The following is a 12,494-nucleotide window of genomic DNA, read 5'->3' on the forward strand; positions in this document are numbered from 1 at the left end:
TCACATTCTTGTTTTGAATCTCTGTTTTATTTTTAGCAACGATAATTCCCTTTTCTTCTAAAGGGCTCTGTTTTGAAAAAAAGTTTTGGGTAAATTTTAGCCTTGATTTTCTGTGTATATATTTTTTTGAATTTTGTTGAGAATGCCAAACAGATACTTTTCAATGTTTTACATCTGTTTTAGAGAGCACATATTTTTCAAAAGGATGTACTTTATTTGCATATGAAGTGCTGTGTTTTTCATTATGTTTTATTTTCATCTTTTTCTGTTTGTGTGTACATAGATGAGAAGCCATCTGGGCTGGTTTTTAAATTTAAACAAAACAGTGTGGATGACTTCTGTTTAGTTTCATTCATGTTCCAGAACCAGGTTGTTATTAGAACCTTTCAAGTTACAGTGTATCCTGGAAGAACTATTAGATACAAGCTTACATTACCTGTTGATCCAACCCCTGATGGCAGTGGAGAATAACATCGTCATAGGCTTTATAGTATATCCTTTTCCTGTGTTTGATACAGCCATTATTACATCTGGGTCGTGCTTTCTATAACATACCTTATCCTTTGCCATTGCTGCCATACTAGTTACAAGCGGCAACGATGACTGTCCTTTTTTTGCTGGAAATTTTGCCAGCAGTTAGGTCTAAATTATACCAGCTTTCTGTATGGTCTATTCATTACTTGGAACATTAGACTTTCCTGTATCTCATTCTAGCAGCTGATATGCTTCTTGGTTGCACCATGGCCCAGAACTGCCTTCAGAACTTGTTACTTTCAGGAAAGTTACAGTTGAGTGGCATTATGCCAGGAGTCCTCTTTTAATTCCCAGAGGTATAGCAGGTTACTATTTTCTAGTTTTACTTACGTAGTTGTCATCATACCCCAATTCTTGTTGTTGCTGGCAAGTTTTTTTTATTATTACACTGGTAATCTATGAGGAGGATATTAGATGAGATTGGTAAATTTAGTCATTTTATTCAGAAGTTAAGATATTTGTTTTTCTGATGAAAAAGTGTAGCCAGGGTTTCATAAAAATGCTTATAGTAACCCATCTCTTATTTTGACTTTTTCAGATAATGCTTTACATGTAGTGAGCACTCAATAAATTTTGTTTTTACTTGAGTGAATTAATTAGTGGTTTTACATAAAATTTTTGATGAAAAAATAACTTAAAATTTTAAGCACAATGTTAAAAAATTAAAGTTCTTGTCATTATTTTTCCTTATTATAAAAGTAATATGAATTTATTGTAGAAAACTGATGATGCATAAAAATCTTACTAAACTAAGATAACCATCATTAACTTTTCCCTGGGCATATTAATACATTTAAAAACAAAATTGTGTTCATTCTAAATATCTTGTTTGAATCCTTATTTCACTCAATTTATTATGAATATTTTTCTTGTTATTAAATTTTCTCCTAGCTGTTTCATAATGTAATATAAAATTTGAAAACTATATTGTAATTTTCTCAGTTTCATAAAGAGGACGATTACTCAACATTTTTCCATGATGACTGCATGTCATTTCTATACTATGTTGCAATAGTTATGCCTCTGAAAATTTCTGTAAGATATAGGTATTTGTTTTTTACTTTTTTTTTTTCTTTACTCTTTGATGTTAACTCATATGACCTTGTGCTAGTTTCTTGGGATTTCCCTCTTACTTTCAAATTTTCTATGTATAATAGGTATGAGATTTAATGTCTGGTCTTTGATTCATACATCCTGATTGTGCATTTGTTTCTGCCGTTCTTTAAATGTGTGACTTTGGGTAGTTGCTTAATCCAGGCCTCCTGATCTTAGAAAGAACCCTAAAAATAGTACCTTCCACACAAAATTCTTGTGAGGCTTAAATTATATAATTCATGTATGCCACTTGGTTCACTATCTAGCCATGGGGTAGTATTTACAATAGTTTAAAAACTGATACAAAATGTAAACTGACCAAGCAGAATATAGATGCCAGCCACAAACAACTGCAATCGACTAAACATTAGCTTTCTTGACTTGAGCGAGAGAGAGCTCAATTAAATGCTATCTGAGTTGTAATAATGATGAAAATGATTATGAAAGTGACAATGATTATGATGTTTCCACAAGACGTTACCAAACTAAGTCAGTATTAATGCCCCCAATAGACACTAAACATGAGCTTTTATATAGGAACTTTATCTCTCATCTGAAAATTTTAAATTCTATTGTAATATTAATATGAAAACATATTAGACCTCATATTAAGAAGACATAAAAAAATCTTATGCTTTAAATCTGTTTGTTTAGTTCACATTCGAATAGAATTTTAATTAGGCCTTGAAGGTTTTCTTGCCCAAAGAAGATAAACATTCATACAAAGTAATTTAAAAGTGCTGTGTTTGCTAATTTTAAACTAATGTATTTTCTTGAAGTAAGGACTTATTACCACACAATTTTCTATATTGATCCTTTTTTATTATATGTAAATATAATTAAGATGCATTTTAGCATTCTTTGTCAAAGGTCTTTTATTTATTCCTGTTAATAGACATAATTGTCACATGAATCTTTAAGGAATATGTTAAAAGATATTTCCCCCTTAGCTATAACTTTTATGTTTCACTTAAATTTCTAACCCCTACATTTTACAGGTCATATGCAAAATTTCAATACAGAATTTATTGTATATAATGTCCTATATTAGTATTTTGAGACACACATTAATAAAAAACTTGGGAAATGCCCGTTGGACTCTGCTGCCATTCACATTTGTAAAATAAATTCTTTGTCCTGATGGCAGTTATACTTGATACTGTTATGTAGATATTAAAAATTTTTTTTTTTTTACTATTTTCCTTAGCTTGCCAGTGTAATGGACATAGCACTTGCATCAATAATAACGTGTGCGAACAGTGTAAAAATCTTACCACAGGAAAGCAGTGTCAAGACTGCATGCCTGGTTATTATGGAGATCCAACCAACGGAGGACAGTGTACAGGTAATTATTTTTTCTTTCACTTCAGTGTATTTTTACTAAGGGAAAGAAAATTAAGAAAGATATGCCTCTTGTGGAAAATATATTTTATTAAAGAAGTTGTTTTCCATTAAGTCTCAATATTTTTGGAAGGTAATATGTATTTATTAGGGACTATGAACTATAAAAATTCTGTGATATACTTGCTTTAAGAAAATCTTACTTTTCTTATTTCAAAATGAATACATGATTACTATAGGAAATTTAGCAAATGCAGATAAATTAAAAATTACCTGTAATCTTACTATTCTAAAATAATCACTGCTGATAATTTGTTTTTTAATAATAGTAAGTTATCATTTTACATTTTACTTTAGGAATAAGAAATAAAGGTTTTGTGTATGCCTTACATCACGTAAGTTTTTTTGTTTTTTTGTTTTTGACAGGGTGATAATATAACGTAAGGTTTAAGAGAATGAGTTTAGAATCAGTCCTTCGCTGAAATTCCAACTCTGCCACTGTTTAAATGTATGGCTTTAGTTAATTCACTTAGCATCTCAGTGCTTCATCTTTCTCATATGTAGAAGGAAGATGATAATACTTCATTGGATTATTGTAAAGATCAAATGTGATCCTATGTAATAGAGTCACATATAATAGGAATTGAAGCATGTTAAAAGAGCATTATAAGGGCCTAACTATTATCATATCATTTTTCGATCGTGAAACCCTTCTTTTCTCTATTTCCTCCTCTGTCCTGCTGCTTCTTTCTCCTACTTTTTAAAAAAGAAAATTTGGTCTTTCTTTAAAAAATTTCCTTAAAATTTGTTTTTTTCAGTAATCCTTCTTCATTTCTAGATTAGTCCTTGTTCCTTAAATCTTTAATCTACTTTTTCTAAATGGAATAGCCTGTAGAGCACTCACAGAAAAGCCTCAGTTGTTGGCTGTGATAAGATGAGAAATCTTCAGAGAGAGAGTTGGGCCTGGGCCTTTAGATAAAACTTTTTAACACTACCTGCATATTAAAGCCACTGGAGAGCTTTTAAAAAATACGGATGTCTGGGTCAATCCATAAATAATTAAATCAGTCTCTTTGTTTATCATAAGGTGATTCTTGGTTCTTCTCAAAGTCTTCCCAAATGATTCTAATATACACTCAGGGTTGAGAAACACAGAATGATGAGCTGTGCCTTAGAGTCAACAAAACTGCTCTGGTAATAGCAGGTTTGGTGCTGATTGAAATTGTGTGATATGGAAAGCTCTGCCCTGATTGAGGCTGTAATACAGAAATTGTTTGACGCTTGCATTTTCTGTGTTCTAGGCACTGTACTCATAGCTTATATTCATTATCTCATTTCAGCTGTACAACAACTGTATGGGAGAAGTCACAATTATCTCCATTTTACATACAACCAAATACACAAAGAAGTTAAATAAAATACCCAAATCATACTGCTAATAAGAGGAAGAAAGTGTCTGATTCTTAGGCCTAACTCTTAACTGTTAATGCAGAAGTGGTGTTAATACGGACAGGGAGGATCCAGTAGCCCTTATTAGCCAAAAGCCACAGCTTAGTGCTGTGTTCATTGTTTACAGAAGCAGCAGTAGAAATGTGTACAACGGAATCCACAAAGTGTAGACCTTACCTAGTGGAGTCATAGTATTTTGTTATTTTATGTTTATTAAGTAAAAAGGTAAGGATTTTGGAGCCATCCTGTTTTCCAAAAAGCTTTTTACTACTGAATTTTCTATAGCCAAGAATTTCATTGGACAAAAAGTGTATTTCAGATAGATTATTTATGTCATATATATATATAAATGTTTTGTTTCCATAACTTTAAGACAAAAACACACCTGGGTTGTTTTTATTCCACATTGCAATTTATATGTGTTTGCAACCTTTCATATATTTAATATACAATTATTTTAATTTACTTTTATGAAAATGATTTCATTTACAGTCTCCAAATTATTTTAATGCCTATATAATAGTCCATGGGGATTTTGTGAAGTAATTTACTTCATATACTTCTGTTATTTATATATTGCTTCCAACCATAACCCCATTTTTAGCATTTTTAAAATTTGAGGTCAAATTCACATAGCATAACAGTAACCATTTTAGGTATACAATTCAGTGGCATTTACTACATTCATAATATTGTGCAACCATCACCTCTGTCAAGTTCCAGAAAATTTCCTTCCCTCCAAAAGAAAATGCCATACTTATTAAGCAGTCATCCCAGTCCCTGGCAGTCACTAATCTGCTCTTCCTTTATAAATTTACTTATTCTGGATATTTCATGTAAATTGGATCATAAAATATGTGACTTTGTGACTGGCTCCTTTTACTTTGCATAATATTTTTAATGTTCATTCTTGTTGTAGCATCTGTCAGTACTTCACTCCTTTTTGTGGATGAATATTATTCCATTGTATGGATATATCACAATATTTTTACCCATTTATTCATTGACGGACATTGGGGTTTTTTCCACCTTTTGGCTATTGTGAATAGTGCCGCTATGAACATTACTGCACAAGTTGTTTTTGAATACAAGTTTTTAGTTCTTTCGTATGTAAACTAGGAGAGGAATTGCTGGGTCATATAGCAATTTTATGTTTAACTTTTCGAGGAACTGCCAAATTATTTTCCATGGTGGTTGCACGATTTTACATTCCCACCAGCAACGTGGAGGATTCCAATTTCTCTACATCCTTGCCAACAGTTGTTATTTTACATTTTCAGAAACTTTTAGCCATCCTAGTAGGTGTAAAACTATTTCTCATTGTAGTTTTGATTTGCATTTCCTTAATGACTAGTGATGAAATTGTTGGCCATCATATATTTTTTTTGGAGAAATGTCTATTCCAGTTCTTGCCCATTTTAAAACAATTTTAAAAATTGTGGTAAAATGTACATAATATAAAATTAGCCATTTTAACCATTTTTAAGTGTGTAGTTCAGTTTCATTAAGTACATTCACATCGTTGTGCAACCATCATTACTATCCATCTCCAAAACTTTTTTCATCTTGCAAAGCGAAAACTGTATAACCATTAAATAATAGCTCTTCATTCCCCAACACCGGCCCCTGGCAGCCACTATTTTACTCTTTGTCACTATGAATATGATTACTCTAGACACCTCAAATAAGTGGGATTATCCAGTATTTGTCCTTAATGATTGTTTTTTTTCAGTTAGCATAATGTCCTCAAGGTTCTTTCATATAGTAGCATGTGTCCTTCCTTTTTGTTGCTGAATAATGCTCTGTTATATGTATATACCGCATTTTTAAAATCCATTGATGGACGCTTGAGTTGCTTCCACCTTTTGACTATTGTAAATAATACTGCTATGACTATGGCTGTACAAATATTTGTTTGAGTCTTCTTGTCTTTTCATGTGCATATTGGCCACTTGTACATCTTCGGAGTAATGTCTTTTCGAGTCCTTTGTTCATTTTTTTAATTGGGTTATTTGATTTTGTTGTTGTTGAATTCTAAGAGTTCTTCATATATTCTAGTTATGAGGTCCTTATCAGATAAATGATTTGCAAGTATTCTCCTGTTCTGTAGGTTGTCTTTTCACTGTCTAGACAGTGTAGTTCAAAGCACCGAAGTTTTCAATTTTGATGACGTCCAGTCTGTCTCTTTTTTCTTTTGTTGCTTGTGCTTTTGGTGCATATCTAAGAATCCATTGCCAAATATAATGTCATGTAGATTACCAAAGTAGTATTTTAATTTTTTGCCAGCATAGGCAAAAGGAACGTTTGAATAAGTATATTAGCTAAAAACAGTTTTAAATTAAAATAGTAAGTTTTCTCATTCCACCAGGCATAGTGCTTTTAGAAATATGTTTCCCTTTGGGGATGATACTTCTCTGCTAGGTTTAAGACTAATTCAGTTATTTCATATTATTTTTGTTGCTGACATTATACATGTGGAAAGCTCAGGTACAATGCAATAGAAAACTAAAGAGAATGAAAGATAAATACCTTTCTTATTCACTGTTGCACATTCCCTGGTAGTTTATGAAGCTTTAAACAATTCCTTATAGTTTCCTTATTTCCTAAATTTGGCAAAATTGTATTTTTCTGTCTATGACTTTTCTACAGTGATGTGATATATGAAATTCATTTTTATTTCTTAGGGCCACATCAGCCATCTAACTAAATAAACAATATGTCACATCTTGTGAATTATATTTAATGTGGCAATGGCTAAAATCAATTTATAAAATATGATAAGTAAAAGTTTTCTACTATTTTTTCATTTTTAGTTCACCTTATTGAGAAAAGTTCATTTTTTCATTATTAGTTGCACGTATTAAAATTCAAAGTCCATGGTGATGTTAAGGGAAATAAGGAAATAGATTTATATTTGAATGGTAAGTCTTTAAATGTACTGCAGATTTAGATATTCTTTTAAAAAGTCGGCCTACTAAAGCCATTTAACTATGTTGTCAATATATAAATGTACTTGTAGACTTCCTTCAGATTGTTTTTAAACTATGTTATATTTATAGCTATTCTTTTAGTACAATTATTGAAAGTGCTTTATTATTAAAATTATTTTATTTCTTATTAATGTTCAGGAAGATTCTCTGTTACAAACTTGCTCTGGCATTGGTTATCTATCTATCTATCTATCTATCTATCTGTCTATCTGTCTTTGTAGCCATAAAAGAATATAACATTGTTAAGAGTTTGGGCTTTGGATTTATACTGATTGGGTCCATATTCTGGCAGTGGCACTGTCACCTTGGATAATTATTTAACCTCTTAGTGTCTCACTTTCCTCACCTGCAAAATGCAGCTAATTTAATTTACTGTGAGGCTTAAATAAACATATGAAATAATTTGTATTTCCAGCAAATGTTAACTCCATAATGCAAATTATTATTGTTACTATTTTTAACATCATTAGGCTTAAGCATGTTAATATAAATGTATGAATCAGACTTTTGGGACAGTATTATTTTTGCCATGTTATCTCCAATTTAACATAAATTTTAGTAATTTTAGAAATGAAAGTTTCATTGAATAGAGTAATAGCTCAATGTGCTACAGCAGCTCAACACTGAATACACTGTACTACTTTGTGATGAAGGATTACCCTTGAATTCCATAATTACTGATTACTTACTATATGCAAAGTAGTGTGTTAGGACTTACTAAAATTTATATATGGTTGACTTGAACAGCACAGATTTGAACTGTGCAGGTCTACTTATACACGGACTTTTAAAATAGTAAATACTATAGTACCACATATCCACGGTTTGTTGAATCTTGTGTATAGAAGATGCAGAAATGTGTATAGGAGGAACCTGGTATATGGAGGAACTGCATATATGGAGGGCCAACTATAAGTTATACAGGATTTTCTGTTGCACAGAGGGTTGGTGTCCCTAACCCCCTCCCTATTCAGGGGTCAACTGAACATTGTGTAGGTGCTGTAATAGTGTTATGTAGAAGTTGAACAATAGAGTCAGGGACAAAGAGATTAATTTTAATGGGAGGACCTGGGTAGGCCCTTGAGAGTTGAGGCAATTTGCATGCTTCAATTTTCTGTAATTATTATTAGCTGCATGTTTTTCATTATAACTTGTTCTAAATGTAAGAAACTAAGCTATAATGTTATTAATCTTAAAAATATTTTAATATCTTTACATGTATTTGTTTTGTTTAATTACTCATAAAAAATGGACTATAAGAAAAAAGTTCCCCATATGAAGTATACAGACATTTAAAAAATTGCAGTCTTGTATTACTAATAGTTTTCTTCATCTAGGTCTTACCGTTTTTAGTTACCTTATTGTAAGATGTCTAATGGGTTTGGTTGGTGTTATGAATAAATTCTTTTCCTTTAACATTGCATTCATAACTGGTTTCAGTAAAATGTAATTTTGTATTTATGACTTTTAGTTCATTTTATTATTCTTTTTCTAGGTTCTTAAATAGTATATAATTTTCTTTCTATAATTTTTACTTTTAATAGTGATAAAGAAACTCTTAGTTTTCAGGTTGAGGAAAAAAAGTTCTTTCAACATAGTAACAGTTTTGTTTTTACCTTTGTTTCTTATTAGCAAAACTTATGTTTTTCTTTTTGGCATATTATTAATATCTGTCCATAGCAGGCTTTTACAGAAATATTTAAAACTTTAATAAACACACTGGGCTATGACACAGATATGCTCTGAGACTGGAGGGTGGTAAAGAAGATAAGTGAACTCTTCTTTCTCTCTACCAGGATGGGAGATTTTTTTCATTTTAAACCCTTCTTACATATTGCAGATTGTTCAGAGAAGCTGAAAGTTTATAACCAAATGAACTCGAGCATTTCTGAAAATAAATGTAAGAAGTTTAATTCTCTCAAAATGGAAGCATTGACCTGAATAATCTAAAAATGCAGATAAATGAAAATCACTTGATATGGAAATCTTGTTTTTATTAATTACTTTGACACAACAAAGTTGAAAGTTTGTATTTTCTGAGTACACGTTATCTTGTGTGGCAGAGAAAAGCCAATCTGAGATTTTAAATATTTCAAAGAATGGCCGTTAATTGAATAATTATATAATTACATGTAGCTATTTAGTATATGATATAGTCATGAAGTTATACTTTGATCTAAAATTCTCTTCAGAATGACATTTTTATGTAAATTTAAGAAAACAGGAGAGCCTTTTAAAATCATATAGAACTGCCTGTTTCAACTGCATGATTAAACAAAGTCTTTATTGCATAGCTTCTGTAATATTTGTAGCTAGTTTCTCTTCTCTGTATACTAAGTTTTTGAAACTTTGTTTTCCTTATATGTCAGATTGCTCAGTAACCCTGTTTTCTTTATCTACTCCATCTTTTCAAACTCTTTTCATCCTTTTTGTTCTCAAAAAAGGAAATGTTAAGGATAAGAAGAACTGCGTTTATGAAAACTGTTTGGCCCTGACATTGTCAGCTATTTTAGAATGACCTTTGATTGTGGGTTATTAGAAGATGCAGTTTACTACTCTTTTCTCTTAGATTCCTTTTGCGAGAACCGTCTGTGGGTTGAGTGTCATGAAACTGCTAGAGATATTAGTCACTGAACTTTTAAGTGCTGGGGAACTTTGCCATGCATGGCTTACTTTGACACCTTTCTCAAGATCTCCTTTCCTACTTTTTATTTGCACAAAGTTCTACTTTCCACCTGTCCTAACTTAAAATAAATTTTTACTTCGACTTTTGGCATTGGGTTAGTGGTTTTTAGGCTCCTAGACTCGATGTTATAGACTATCTCCATCTCTGATTTATCAGTTTTGACCATGAAGTGTGTCACTTGAATGTTTTCTTTTCATTAGTAAGTTCACTAGTATATCTCTTACGGAATTAAACAAAAAAGTATTCAATGGTTTTAGGTCTACAAGTACAATACTTACCTATTTGGGGCAAGATAGAAACCATTATTTTATCTAACTGTTCAATATTTCTCTTTAATTTCACTTGATGTGATGCTTATCATCATATATTGCTTTAGGTTTTATGTTACAAGGATCTGGCACTATTGTTTTTTTTAATAAGTAAGGTAAGAAAATTTAATTAAAAAATAAAAATGGCTCTTACCCTAATCTACAAAGGTTGAGGAATTACTATTAGCTTCAAATGACAGGCCTAGGATGAAAAAAAGTAAGGGTTGAATTTAAAGTGGGGCGTACTTCTTGTATTCTAAAACATATAAAACATTTATTTAGTATGTTACGGAAAATTAGAGGTTAACTAAGAAACTCTAAGCATGTACTTACCTTGTCCTGATATGTAAAGGTTTTTTCAAAACCAAAATCAAGCTAAATACCAATTTGCATACACACTTTTTCATATCTCAAAAACTACTTAGTGATGGTGGGGAAGTTAATTATATATTAGAAATGCCTAGAGCAGGTGTAAAAAAGCACCAGCATAAATATTCTCTTAAATATTTCATAAACATATCAAAATGCTCCTTAACATATTATTTAAGAAGAAATGCCTTTTCTTCAAATGTTCATTTTTATATATTAAGACATGAATGCAAGTATTTGCATTTCTCTTAATCATATATAATATTTTATACCTTTTATCTTGCTTTTTCTTTAAAGGCCTATTTACTGATTTTATAATAATCACAGTCTATACTTGTAGGCTTTAACGCAAGTATATAAATATTTAATTATATGTTTAGTGAATAGTGCAGCCTACTTTATTAAGCAATTTTAACTTATTTTTTGACTTCTTATTAAGCATTTCTATACAGGCCACTATTATTCAAATCAATGTTTATAAACTGAATTCAGTAACTTTATTATTTAAAAAATGTTCTCACTTCACCCGCATTTTGTTAATGGTAATACAATTCTTTTGGGGCTCAATTTTAATGGTACCTTTGATTCCTTCCTTTTCTTCAACCCTTGTATTCTGTCCCAAGCTGATTCTGACTCTGCACTGTCTCTGACATCTATCTCCACCTTTATACTCCATTACCTTTATTAGTTTAGGCCCCCATGATTCCTCTTCTCTTCCACTACTGTTGGATGTTACAGATTACCTAAAATGGAATAGGTTCTTATTAAGTATTTGTTGAATTAATGAATGATTACCCTCTATATATGCAATCTCTCCATTTGTAATCCACCCTTATATCTCCTTTATCAGAAGATAAAGACATAGTTTTCTTCCCCAAAACATTCAGTGATTTTTATGACTATTTCCAAAATCTTTCATTGCCTCCAAAGTGTCTGTGAAATAAATTAAAACCTCCTTGACAAGACGTTCAAGGCCTTTTATGCTCTGACCCAGAGTGATTTTTCTGGTTTCATATCCTACCATGTTTCTCATATTCTACCACATCTTTACTTCTCTTTTTCTCTGTGTCCACATTTAAGTTAAGTTATTAACATTTTCCTTGTCAGCCAAGCTCCAAGCATTATATTAAAAACATATATAACTAACATTTAATGGTATTTTATTTTATCTAAATAAAAAACCAGGAACAATAAAATAAAACATATTTTATTTAGATATTTTATCTAAATAAAATACCAGGAACATTGCTAAGAGCTTTGCCTAAAGTTTTTCATATTCTCCAAAGCATTTTGTCAAGTATATACTATTATGTCAGTTTTATAGAGGAGTAAACCAAAGACATAGGCCTAAAGAGTCATGTTAAAGGTTAAGCCAGCAAGTGATGGAACCAGGATTGAAATATGAACTACCAGACTCTTGTACTCCAAAGCAAGTATGTGCTTACATCTTTGAATCTCAGATATAATCAGTGGTCAGCTCTAATCCATTTCGAAGCCATAATATTGAACTGCCAGTGTCTAGTTGTGTCTACCTTTACCTTAGCTTAGCCCACTGTAGCAGTTTCTAAATAGATCAGCCTCACTTTCTTTTAGTTGATCCTTTATTCTGTATCTAGGACATTCACAATATTGTATTCCTTTTCACCTCATATCAAACCACTCCTTCATATAAACCCAACTCTTTACCCATTTTTCCTATTTTTGCTTCCCTGGACACTACTG

General features: G+C 31.2%; 1 protein-coding gene across 2 annotated transcripts in view; it reads left to right on the top strand.

Moving 5' to 3' along the window:
• Nucleotides 1–12,494, top strand: part of ATRNL1 (attractin like 1) — a 678,243-nt gene that overhangs the window by 182,490 nt on the left and 483,259 nt on the right. For both annotated transcript variants that reach the window (XM_027112688.1, XM_027112689.1), the window contains exon 19: nt 2,837–2,974. In XM_027112688.1, coding sequence (XP_026968489.1) covers nt 2,837–2,974 — 138 coding nt within the window. The remainder of the gene's footprint in view (nt 1–2,836; nt 2,975–12,494) is intronic.

Source organism: Aethalodelphis obliquidens, unplaced genomic scaffold (genome assembly GCF_003676395.1).
Source record: "Aethalodelphis obliquidens isolate GAN/ISIS:26980383/991018 unplaced genomic scaffold, ASM367639v1 scaffold11, whole genome shotgun sequence".
In the NCBI taxonomy this organism is placed as follows: domain Eukaryota; kingdom Metazoa; phylum Chordata; class Mammalia; order Artiodactyla; family Delphinidae; genus Aethalodelphis; species Aethalodelphis obliquidens.